The sequence below is a fragment of the Manacus candei genome, unplaced genomic scaffold, assembly GCF_025592945.1.
Source record: "Manacus candei isolate 608988 ecotype Guabito, Panama unplaced genomic scaffold, ASM2559294v1 h1tg000126l, whole genome shotgun sequence".
Lineage (NCBI taxonomy): Eukaryota > Metazoa > Chordata > Aves > Passeriformes > Pipridae > Manacus > Manacus candei.
This window is the reverse complement of record NW_026138174.1, coordinates 170,211-183,535: the sequence shown is the minus strand read 5'-3', so window position 1 is coordinate 183,535 and position 13,325 is coordinate 170,211. Positions and strand designations below refer to the sequence as shown.

The following is a 13,325-nucleotide window of genomic DNA, read 5'->3' as shown; positions in this document are numbered from 1 at the left end:
TCCTTTGTTTTGTATTATGACAACTCATGGAAAGAGACATAAAAAAGAAGCAACTCTATCAAATTCATCGTGAGGTCAAAGGCAGCATGTCAAAATTTATTTGGCTGGCTCATTATTTTTAAGATTTTACACCTACTCTTGATTCCTTTCAAGGAGAAGAAGCACACCCTCCTGTCGTAAAGTCATTAGCTAAATCATCTAATAAGAGAGTTAGTCATTAGATCCATGTACAATTTTCCTGTACAGAAAATTGGACATGCTGCATTATTTGTCTGCATTAACAAGAGTAAAAAACAGTGTCTGCTTCTTTCTCTGTCATGGGACTGACTACCTAAAAATTCTGTGTTTTAGTGACAGAGGGACAGAATTTTAGACACACACGCAACCAACCCTCCCCAGAATACACAAAACCTAAACGTGAAATTCTTAAGATTTATTACCCTTTAAGAAATATCTGGATAAGTGTATATTCTGTTCTAAACTAGAGATCAGTTATGTTTTACTCTAATTGAACAGCAGGAAATAACAACACATTTTCTTCTTAATCTTTCTATGTAGCATTCATTTAACAACATGTTTTGAAAAAACCCCAATGTACACTTCCTTCAACTTGTCTACTTTGCTGACTTACAAGAAATTACATTTATTTTTAGCATCCAATATTAAAAGATCTTTTTGAAACCTGAATACAGTTATTAATTTGCTCTATTTTTTGTGCATTTTATAGATGACCAGGTATTATTGGTAACACAATCATCGTCACCTTTCCAGCATTCCCGAGTTTCCCTTTATTTATAATTAATTTTCTCTGAAATATTTTGAAAGCATACACGTAATTCTTTTACTCTTAGAAGACAGAATTCCAGTCTTCATAAACACAGTTTGCATTTAAAAACCCCAATTTTTTCACATCACAGAGCAATCACACTGATCACACCTATGGGATGCTGAAATAACCCCATTTACAGTGTTACCAAAGCTACCAAGCATTCCAATACAGAAAAAAGATCTTATGGTGCATAATTCATAGATTTAGCCCTTCACTTTAGCATCTTCATACTCCAAATTTCTCTTGGGTCTTGTTCTTTTAACAACTCTTCTATCTTTTCAAATATCTTCACACATGCGATTTCTATCCACCATGACATACTAAAGGCACAAGTTCACAATCCAAACATATCAATAACCTTTAAAAAATCTTTAGAATTACCTTTGATGATGCTGTATCTGCACTGTATTTTTCCCACTCTTTTTTTTGGCAGTGTATCTCAGGATCAAAGTGAAAACTTTTCACTAGCAAAATTACTCTTATCCACTGTACCCCTAATAAACTTAATATTATGTTTAATATGCTCTCATGTATCTTTCATCAGCAGTTCAGTAAAAGACTTTAGGCACTTGCTAGATCCTTTGTTACTGTAAACCCCTTTATTTTGTGACAGAAAGTTGTTAAATTATCACCAGCTGCACAAACAGCTACATACATTAAAATTCTTTGTTGTTTCATTACTAAGAGTGGAGTGGGCTCTCCAGCAAGGTCAGGACACAAAGTTCATTTTTATCAGTTGAAGCCCTGCCATTGTAATTTCCTCGAATCTAAAGATCACAAGTTTTTATTATCTACTTATCTGGCTCCCCAAGTGATCCTCAGTGCTTCAAACTCTACCTTCTTCCTCTCTCAAAATAGAGGACATCCAAGTCCTTTGATGAAGAAGGATACTGTGCTCCTCACCTGAACAGTTACTGTCTTCCTTGGATTTCTTTCTTTTCTTTTTTTTTTTTTTTTTAAATCTCTCCCACCATGCCTGGTGAATTTATGACACAGAGGTTGCTGTTCGGGGAGAACGCTGGCAAAAGCCTCGGTTCAGATCTCCCACAATCCACTCTGCTATTATTCTATATATACCTTCCTCCCTTTCTCCCCATATGCTCTTAGTTTTAAAGTTTGTTTTTACTTCTCTCATCTCCTTTACATTCAAATTCTCAGCGAGGCCACAATTTTCCTTTCCCCACTCCCTGTAATTCTTCCTACAGCCACATTTTCTTCTCTCTCATATTATTTGTTCAGTCTCACTTGGCCTTGCAGTTTTCTCTCTCCTCAGTCTTCTCCCTCCCCTTTTCTCCTTTTCTTTTTTCTTGGCATGAGATTTTTTTTCCCATCCTATATTATCATGTTGTATCAGACTCAGACTCTGTTTCCAGACTGCTTTCCACAACAGTCTCCTGAAAATGCTTAGCCCATTAAATCCCATAAAAATGCTTTTTATCTCCATTATGATGACCCACTCTCACCAGTATTTAAAAATTAGGACAAACTTATCTCTATCTTTCATTTGCTGTTCCATACCACATAATGTCATCATACGTGTGTGTCTCTCCCCCCCTCAGTCTACATCAGGTCTTGAAAGTATTATTTTTTCAGTGAAATATCTTCTCAGAACGTGACCAGAATGTCTTCATCAAAACCCTTCAAGGGAGAGGACTGAAATCCAAAAACTGTTTAGTCAAAAGTGAGGGGTGGTACAGAACCCCACGTGCTTCACTGACAACCATTATAGAGTCAGACAGAAGCAAAGAGCAGACAGAAGGGATTATTAATATCTCTCTCCTCCTGCAGAGCCACTGAATCTCTACTGAATTTCTGGTTTTATTTTTCACCTTCTGATTTTCCATTTCCTCTTTCTATTTATTCCATTGCTACCCCATCATTTTGATTTGAAAATATGCTCTGAATTGCAGGTTTTCACCTCACCCATCTTTAGGTCACTACTGCATCTCCCAGTTGCTTTTGCAATGCTCCTTATCTCAGCAAATTTCACCTTCAGTGAGGATTTCTGAAACTTGGCTTTCCTGATCAAGTCTTCTTGATGCTTCTCTGATTATGTCTCCTCTGATCAAAGGGACTGTTTCTGTCTTTCTGCTTCTCCTGTACAAACCCTGTGTTGCTACATGGCAATAATTTATATTAAAGGCTTTTCGTGTCATTTTTAAATTCTGTTTTTGAAGGGAAATTTACCTCTTTATATGGGGTATCCATTCTCTTAAAATTCTCTTAAATAAAAAGCAGCATTCACAAATCATCCTACTTCTTTCCCCATCTTTTGTTCCAGGAGGGTGTTTGCTCCAGCAAACCTGATCCTGTACCGCTGTATACTGTTTCAATTAATCCTAGCATTTGTATCTAATTAAAAAATAATGGAAGTTTTGATGAATTTTGTCTAAAACACTACTTGGTTTTTTGAATTTACTGCAGAAAATAAAACAGTTGTGAGTCAATGAAGTGGAAAATTGCTGTCTTATAACAGATCCTCTAAGGTGCAAAATGTTCTCTTATTTGCTGTTATCAGTATGTCTAGTAATTGCTTTTCGTCCAACTGTTTATAAAGGGAGAAACAGACTTACAGTCTGGAGAAAAAGAGACAGCAAAACTTAAACAAAATTAAAGCATTAATGTTTTTTAAATTGTTTTCCTATTTTACAAAATTAAGAAAACATACCAAAAAAGCAATTTCACCTAACAAAATGGAAAAAAGAGGCATGAAAAGAAGCTGCATAAAACAATTGAAACAAGCAACAGGACACATTTGAAAACTGACATTCATGGTGTTTTGTTACTCCAGCTCTTTGGAAAAAAAAAGCTTTGCTACTAATTACAAATGTTTCAGCCATGGGGTTGAGAAATTTCTACATAGCTTTAATTACAGAACAGCATTTTTAAAAATTACCTGGCACTCAAATACACTTTAAATGAACATAAAAAGGAGCGCTGTAAAATTGCTTTCTGTAACAAAGCAACAACTCAGCACAGACTGAGATTACATCCCTCTTACATGACTAGCACCCACAAACACATTTGCATTTTCCTTTGGCATTTGACTTTCTGAAGAGAATTTTAGGTGTTTTTTTTTTATTTTAGGGGTTTTTTTGGTGTTTTGTAGTTGTTGTCATTTTTTTGCAATATCTCTGTATGATTTTGGATTCTCCTCTGTTTTATAAAGACTATCTGAGAAAAGTGAGAGTAAATTCTCTTATTTGCATATATATAGCCAAAATTAAATTTCAAAGAATCATTTCTTTTCTTTAAGAGACAAATATGAAGAAGGTCTGAGACAAACACTTGAAGTCAGACAGTAATTCTAATGTCCAGTTCACACGGGCAGGGAGAACCACACAGGTACTTTCCATAACTAAATCAATACCTTACCTTGCTGGAAAACTATAGGATTTATTTCCCCCTCTCAAATTATTTATTTATTTATTTATTACTAGACCATTCAGTCTTCTACAGTATAGCCTTGCAACTGTAAATTCAGTTTGCACCATATTTGCACCCAGATGTTCTTAAAATCCACTGGAACACAGACACAGGTCTTTGAAAATCCTTGCTGGGGTTCACTAAACCTCTCTGATGTTTTCACCCTGGCCACATAAATGAAATCTTTATTAAAAAGAAAGTTTATTAGGGCCATTTTCATAACATGATAAGGAGTGCCTGACAGATTTACTTTCCTTCTAGGCAACTTTCCAGCCAAAGTCAACAGCTAACAAGAAGTCTATATCTGAATCCATGCTGGAGGATGTAACTCACTAATTAAGTGTTCCTTAAACATTTCAAGGAACATTCAGACTTTCCACTCCAAGCACTACTCTATAAAGAGACACTACAGTTGAGTATAGCTGAATAAATTGAGGTTTCTTTTCTTTCTCAGGCATTCTCAGTTTAAGTTCCAGCATCCTAGTCCAGGGCAAACAGTCTTCCCTGATACAGGAGTAACTCATTCCACAGTAACTGTCATCATTTTAAGGTTCACTTAGATGCATTTCTACATGCTGTGCCTTGGCAATCCTTCATTTTATTCACACAAACAGAAGTATTTAAGTACCTGTGTACCCTCTGTTATTCTGATAAAACATAACTTTTTATAAAATAGCCTTGAAGCCACACAGGATGCTACTCTTTGATGAAATAATACAGAATAAGGTACAACAGCAGTGCTGTCCTCATGCTCCTTGTTACTTGTCCACAATCCCTTGGATTTAATCCTGTCTAGAAAGCTTCACATTCATTCCCCAAGCACAGAGATGTCACTAATAGATGCTCATGGAAGCACTGCAGAGACTGAGCACATGGGAACTCGCTGCTACTTAATATACCTGTACCAAAAGGTTTTATTTATTCTGTGTTGCAACAGCTACAGTCACGCAATTTCTAACTGACAATGTGAGAACACTCATCGACCTGCCAACGCCACAAATACTCTTTAATCAAGATTATCAAACCACAGAAGGGCTGCAGTAGCAGTGCCATGCCAAAGCAGATGAGATCTAATCAAAGCACCAGATAACCAGGCTCTTCTGTACAACCCTTCCAGGAATCTCCCTAGTGAGCACTGAAACTTCCTGCAGTCCCAAATCTGTGGAATAAGGTTTCTAGGTCTCTCCTGCCCTGGACAACCATGTCAATATAACAGACCTAGATATTTTATACACTTAAACACTCTCAATCCACCGAGATTTCTGTTAGGGCGACCCTACCCAAACCCAAGCATTATATAAAAAGGTTCAGTATGATTAAGCCCATTATAATACAACCACAAGATGATTAAAATAACTTTCTACAGGTGCCAGATATCTGCCATCATGTTTGTATAAAATCAGGAATATCTTACTCCTTGCTGAGCTTCTAATGCTGCCTCCTCAGAATATGTCAAAACTGATAATCATGGCAGACACTTACACTTGATATCTTTATTTTCCCAGGAGCATCAAAACCTACAAACTGCAGTTCTGGTTGTCTCCCTCTCCTGAACTGCCCTTCACATCCGTTCATCCCCCACAGTCCTCCTCACCTCCCCCAACATGTTGACACAGGGGAGTTTTAAAAGGAAATCAGAATGAAGTACATTGCACAGAAGGGAGATTTATTTTAGCATGGGCACATAAGAAGGAACATTGAGAAAACTACTTGAATGCAAGAATGAAAAGTTATCTCAGCTTTTATCCAAGTTGAGATATTTACTTTGTCAGATTTCCAGTCAAATAATTTTTTAAAAGGCAGATAGTTAAGGTACCACAGTGCCTGTGCAGAACAAAAACTGCAGAAACTCAGTCATTTTATGTTGATCTGTGGGTGCCCAAATTACTGCAAAAAGCAGTCTGTTTAGGAATATACAGCACAATGCAACCCAACTCTTTCAAAACTCTCCATGCAGGTATTACTTCTTGGAAAGGAAATAATATTTTGTGAGCACAGAGGGAGTACTAATCTGGTAAACGGCAAAACACAGCACCATCCTGACCCTTCACCTTCACTTCTCTCACTACAGTATATATTCAGAATATATTTTCTAAAGTGTTTTTTCCTTCTCTTTTTGTTCCAAAGGAGCAACACAATGCTTCCTGTATTACCAACAAAACAATCCAGGCACCAAATTCTGACAGAAAACAACCTGGTAAGAAATTCAGACTATCAGAAAAAACTACTGGGGGAGGAGGGGGGGGGAGAAAGATGAATTGTAGACTGAACATCATAGAATGAACACTGCATGAAAGTGATGCTCAATTACCATTCCCATGGAACTTAAAAAACCCAAAGTAGCAAATGCTAAAAATGCTATAAAAGAAGGACAAACTACACCCTAAGCAACCTGAAGTCTCTCACAATCCTAGAAGTTTTCTCTTTATAAAACAAAGAACTTACAGGACCACTTATTTCAACCACAGAAACTTGCACTGCATGACAGTACATAATTTCAGATTCACTGCCCAAGTCTGTTAAGACTGTTCCTGTCTGATTCCAAACCTGCCTTATATAATAGCCTTCATGTGATGCAGCACTCTCCAATTTCCCAGTTGTCTCACACAGCTCACAAATATCACCCTTCCTTCATACCCTTCTCTTCCTTTCTTTATCATCACAAATTCCAACAACTTAATATCAATGACATCTAACCCTGTAAGAACTGAAAAAAACCCCCAACTTTAAAAAAATCTACAGCAGTTAAAGATGGAAATGTGACTGTGGGGTGTGGGGTTTTTTTGCCATCTGTATCTCTTCGTAAAAAAAATTTAATCACAAAGTAGAATAAAACAGCATAAAAAATGTGACCAAAAATACACCACAAACTTAACTACTCTTGACTACTTACAGACACAAGGCATTAAGGATGACAAGAAATAATAAATCCCTCTCAGTTGGGGGGAAGAGGGAAAGATCTTTCTCTAGACCCAATCCAGGCAGCTTCCCACTGCCAACTCCAGAATAGCTTCATCATCCATTAAAAAGATGAAATATGATTCACCTGTGATTTTTACCAGTTTCAGTAAAAAAAGTTATTAGCTAAAAAATGGTTTTGGACTCTTTCAGGCTCTTTTTCATGAATATAAAAATTAATAGAATTTTCCAAGGTTATGGGGGGAAAAAACCACTTTGGACTACACATTTCTAAGAAATGAGATCACAAAGTACAGGATCCTTCACAGGGGAGGAACACTTGAAGAAAAAGTAATGGTTTTTTGGTGGGTTCTTTTGGTGTTTGTTTTGTTTTGGTTGGGTTGGTTTTTTGTTTTCATTTGTAGAAGACAAAATGCTGTTTCATCAGCTGCAAGAAAGGCTCTCATGCTTGCAACTGGAATTGTTGGAAATAATCTCTGCACGGTAAAATTCTGGAGACAGACACGATGAAGAGGTGTGTTAGAGTATGAGCCCTTTGTATACAAACAGAAATTCCTTTCAAGAAGTCAAGCACAGACCGCACATTTTACTGCCATCCATGCTCTTCAAATTAAACTGCAGAACACTCACGAGTTTGCATTTATTTTAACTGTAGACAATATTCTGAGCCACACTGAAACACCCTATGCCTGTAGAAATTCATATAACAATTTACATTTCCCCTGAAATCTCCAAAAATGCAGCAGAAATAATTTACTAATCATCTACCACTTCTTCCAATAATGAGCCATTAGAATAAAACCCAGAAAAAAATAATTCAAGTCATAAACTACTCTGAAATGCTTAATGTCAAAGAGCACAAACAACAGAAGCTATTACAATAGATTTTTCATTAATTGATTGATTTCAACACTCATTTACAGCAATCTTTAAACTAACTCTCCAAGAGCATGTAAGAACAGATTAATGATTTTATTGTTGTAATTTTTAAACTGCAGGGGTTACTTCTGGAGAAACTACTTAAATTCCAAAATGGCTCAGTGCAAAAATGGCACTTGCACAACTTCTGCTGGAGCAGGGGCGTTACAGGACAACACCAACCATTTTCCCAGGACCCTGCAATTGGACCATCTGCCATAAGACACTTATTTCACTTCATTCTTCTCCCTTTAATTTACCCTGCCTTTCTCCCTTTCCAACACCCAAGTGGAAGAAGCTGCCACATCATTTTTTAGAATGTTTTGACAGTCCCTATGAAAAGCAAAGAACACAAAAACTGTTGTTTCTCTAACGCCAGATATAGCAGGTACTGATGTGTCTCCATCAAACCTCCCTACCTGAAATATGCATTTACCCACTTCTAAGGAAAACAGCAGTTTAAGACCACACAACTGTGTACTGTGTTAGGTGCTTTCCTGCACCTCTGTCTAGATCATGACCTTCAGATTATTTCATGTGACAATCTACCAATGCTGACTATTTTTGACAATAAGAACTTTTTCAATTTTATTCATTTGAAGTGCTGATACCTCTACATGAGCTTACAGAGAGGGCAGCTATACTAACAGGATTTGTTTCTATCTTATGTAAGAACGTTATTTAAAATACTGAAAAGGTCTTATATAAACAATTTGGTGCCTGTGAAAACAAAAATCAACCTGAGAACATTTTTCCTAGTACAGGTCAAACACCTGCACAGCAGCTTTCAAGTGGTTCTCATGCTCTCAATACTCTCATATATCCAAATATCTGTGCTGTATAAAAAACCCTGAAGTAATGGATAATGATGGTTAAAAAAAAATTAAATCTAAAACTTGTCAATTTAATTGAGTGCTGTTTTCAACACATGGTGTGAAGATGTATTTCCACTGAGATTTCTTATAAATTGTACATATAGGTGAACATTTACATTAAGACCCAATTAGTATGTCAAAGAGTAATTGCAGGCAGATACTCCCAACTTACATTGAACAGCATCTACTTTAAAAATTCAAACATTTACAACAATACATTAAAACAGGGGAAAAAAAAAAAGGCAGCATATACAGACCTTCCAGTAGTCAGATTGTAAACTGTAGTACCTCTGGTATGCAGATAATGCTGTAGGAAAGAAAAATGAATGTTCAATTTGTTTTGTTTCATTTTCTTTGAAGAAAAAAGATAGAAAACCTTAAGAGTCAGAATACACAACACTAAAATGATAAATGGTTTAATAAAAGTTACACTGCCATGATAAGTACACTGTTGTGGGCAATGCATTCCTTAAGATTATAATTTTGTTTTATGAAACGTCAACCCAAAAGTATATTTATTATTAATCTTACAAATGTAAATCAAGCAATATTTTAAAGAAAACCTATAACAAAAAAATCATTTGAAATTTTGGGATTTTCATCCCGGACAAAGCTGTTGTAAGATTTAAAAATTTAATCATGTAGCTCATTTACCATGCTCCCTGATGCCCTGTAATTTCTAAAGAACTGGTGAGGAGGGACATACAAAGAGAAATCAATTTTACATGCCCTTTCATTCTGTAACTAGAGAAGCAGAAGCAAGTGGGGGCAAAAAAGCTTCCATTTTATTCAGCAGCAAGGACCAAGACTAACCTGGAAATCAGTGCTAAGAACAGCTCTGCTCAGTAGAATATCAGCTCTACTTAGCAACCAATTTCTCAAATTGCTATTCCTGCTCCCTCTTCCCCACTAAAAATTCTGGTTGATTCATCTTGCCCCTTTGGCTAACAGGCCACACCAGACCAGAACACAAACTGGCTTTGTGTTTTCCCAGGAACATGGCACTAGGAACCACCCAAAAATGAAGACTTTTAAGTAAAGAATCCCTGTAGAAAACATCAAGGTATTGATTTTTCAAGTGTTTGCTCTTTAAGATTTAAGAATTGTTTCTACACAGTATGCATTTTCCAAACAATAAAAAAAGGCAACTCCTTCTTTGAAAAACTATAAGCACTGTACAGATTAAAACAGTAGAGAACAACATGTATTTTATGTGCAGATATATTTCCTGAAAGCACCACGTCCCTAAATTTTAATACCTTTCAATACCTGTCCTGAATATTCATTTCTGTAACTTAAGTCCTTGAGTTTAATTGAAATAAGAACAACATACACATAACAATAAAGCACACAGTTTTCTCTTAAAAATAAACCTTTGCACTCACCTGTCTACAGAGTCTCACAACCTTTATTTGTAAACTCATACATGCTGAACAATGCCCAGAAATTTCCCCTCACCACTGAAACGCTTGTGAAGCCAATTTCTAATTTTGATCCTTTAAACTGTGACTCATTTACATGCCCAGAGTAGAAAAATGAACTCAGGCATCTGGACATTATTAACATGCAATATGTTTAAATGTTCACGTGCAACTTACACAAACAAAATCACTGAAAAATCAAAGTCTTCCACAATTTAAGAATACAATTCCTCCTCCACCCCCCCAAAAAAATTTGGTACAAACTGAAGGATATGACTGCAGTCTAACAATGTAAGTTTAAGAACATTAAAAATAAACATATTTCAGTCACATTCTGTAATTATGTTATAAAGGGCATTCACAATAACACAAAACATCCTCCTACCCAAAAACAGTCCTTCTAGATTCAGCTTCTTCCAGGTATCATTAATAACTTTTCATCAAAAAGGAATAATTAGGTTCTGAACATGGTAATGACTTTTCTTTCCCCAACAGGAACTCACACACACACAATGAAACAGTTTTGTAATGCACCACACTTTAAAAAAAAAAGAAAAAAGGATTTTTTTTTTTTACTCAAGCAGTACCTATCCCCATTTTAAAGGTTAAAGCATATTTCAAACACTGAGGTCAGCACCACCATATTATGCAAGATTAGGAAACTGAGAACTTCTCGTAAACTATTTTTTTAAACAAAGTAACTACTGCAGTCAAATATACAATGTATATGGATAAAATAAAAACATGAAAGAACATTAAATACAATGTTAAGGACTTACACTATGAAAAGGGAGAACTTTTTCACTGTAGCTGTTAAAATATACAGGGAGCACCCACATGAGCATATATAATTAAACAAGAGATATGGAATATGTTTCCCTATAGCAGTTAAGGTACTGCTAATAAGTTTATAAAATGTCAACAGTATAAAAAATATATAAATAAACAGAAGACCTTAAAAAGAATAGGAAAAAAAGAAGAAAGCAAGAGAGAAACTGCTCAGAAACAAACTTGCCCGGGCAAATTTTAGCACCTTCATTTAATATGGGGAAAAGTTATTACAGAAAGGAGACTTTGCTCCATGATATTCTACAGTTTTCAGTAAGAGTGCTGATGTTTGCCAATGATTTTCTCTTCCATTCTTCAATAAAGTTGAGCAACTTCCCATAGGAACAGCTGAAGTGACCATTTCGACGTGCCAGGCTCATGTTACAAATAAAACCAAGCACATGGAAAGCGTGGACTGCTGAAGGAGAATTCATGTTTACATGCCAAGAAGATAAAGCCTCTCTTCAAAGGAAGGTCACTTCACTCTTCCAGAGGAATTCAGAGGACACCACAGTCCCTGGTAGTGTCTGAAGTGCCCAGTCCTACCTCTGGGTTCAGCAAGCCCCAGGGATCCAGGCTTTGCCTCCAGGTCAACAGTGTTGTGCTCCCACTGAACTTCTTGCAGATGAAATGCTAAAATTCTCAAGAGTTGTGCTGAAAATGCATAAGGAGGCTTCCCTAACACCAGAGATAAACGTCCCTTTCCTCCTTATGGAAGTCAGACAACTAGAAACTGCTGTTGATGCACAATTTCAGTATTTAACAAGTGCTCGACTTCCAGTAAGTTACCCATGAAACATTACTTCAGCCCCCTTTACATCTGGATTAAATATCTGCTCCAAGAGCACTCAAGCTCTGCTGAAAAGGACTAAAGGAACAGAAAAAGAGAATTCAAGAAAATGGTTTTGAGGGGTTTTTTTGCCAGAGCCCACCTGAAACGTCCCTAATCAAGCATATCCCCCTAAGAAGAATCTTGCATATAAGATGTCAGAAATCAAATTACGAAAGCAAGATTTTTGAAGAACTAAACCAACCTAGTTTAAAAGCAGACTATGAACCATAAATTTGAACCCTACCCTACCTACTCAGAACTTCCTAGTCCCTGAGTGAGCCACCAGGAAGAAGACATTTAATCTTAATTCCACGTTGCACAAATTAGGAGCTTTTCTAAAAAATGTATCCTGGAACTACAAGCAACTTCTCCCTTAAATTAACTTTGTATCTATAGGAAATGAGTGCAAATCCCTCAAAATGCAAACCTTATTCCGGAATAAGAAGAAAAAAAGAGCAACTGGATCTGCTCAAGATCAAGCAACAGGGATTTTACACAAGTCCCTGTGTGAAACACAGGGTGTGCTCAGGTTTGCGAAAAAGTGAAAAAACCAGTCACTTGTGTCATGCACCACATTAGCAATATTAAAAAAACCACAAACAAACAAAAAAAACCCCCTCAGCACTAAATGCTGCAATGTCATTTGCACCTTTACTTTCCATCCAAGACTGGTCATTCCAAGGAGATACAAGTTTTGCCACAAAACGATTCTGTCACCTACTGCCCCTCTTTCAAAACAGGGTCAACTCTCATTTTTACAGATACAAGTAAATTACCCCATTTCAGTTAAAATGTCCTTTCAAAACATTATTAAATGAGTGCTTTGAAATCACTTTTGGGCACAGCAGGATTCTGCAGACAATCTTCTGATTAGGAACTTATTATTGAGCTTTTCCAATCCAGAAGTTTGCCACTGAAACTCTTACACATATGGAACTGTTGAAGGACATAAGAGTTTCTTTTTTCCACATGAGAAACACTCCTGAGCATCCAGAAAATGCAGGCCTGGACTCAGAAAGAACAGGACTGAGTGTCAGCTCAGTAGGACAATTACATTTGCAAAATTATCTAGTCAACCACAGAAAACTCTCTTAAAAACACAAAGCTGACAGATCACATTCAGACATTTAAAACAATACTGGACGAGTGACCCAAGAATTCCTAAAAGTGTTCAGTTACCCATTTCCCTCTTTCTCTCTAGTATTTCATTACTTATTGTATCAGTTTATACATCTCTCTCCAAATCCTTGCAATTTACATTATTTTCCTGACATAGT

The 13,325-nt window shown here is 36.4% G+C and overlaps 1 protein-coding gene across 10 annotated transcripts in view; it reads right to left on the bottom strand.

The window, feature by feature from the left end:
• Positions 1 to 13,325, bottom strand: part of KDM6A (lysine demethylase 6A) — a 151,770-nt gene that overhangs the window by 95,770 nt on the left and 42,675 nt on the right. For all 10 annotated transcript variants that reach the window (XM_051770869.1, XM_051770870.1, XM_051770874.1 and 7 more), the window contains exon 4: positions 9,225 to 9,274. In XM_051770869.1, the coding sequence (XP_051626829.1) occupies positions 9,225 to 9,274 (50 nt within the window). The remainder of the gene's footprint in view (positions 1 to 9,224; positions 9,275 to 13,325) is intronic.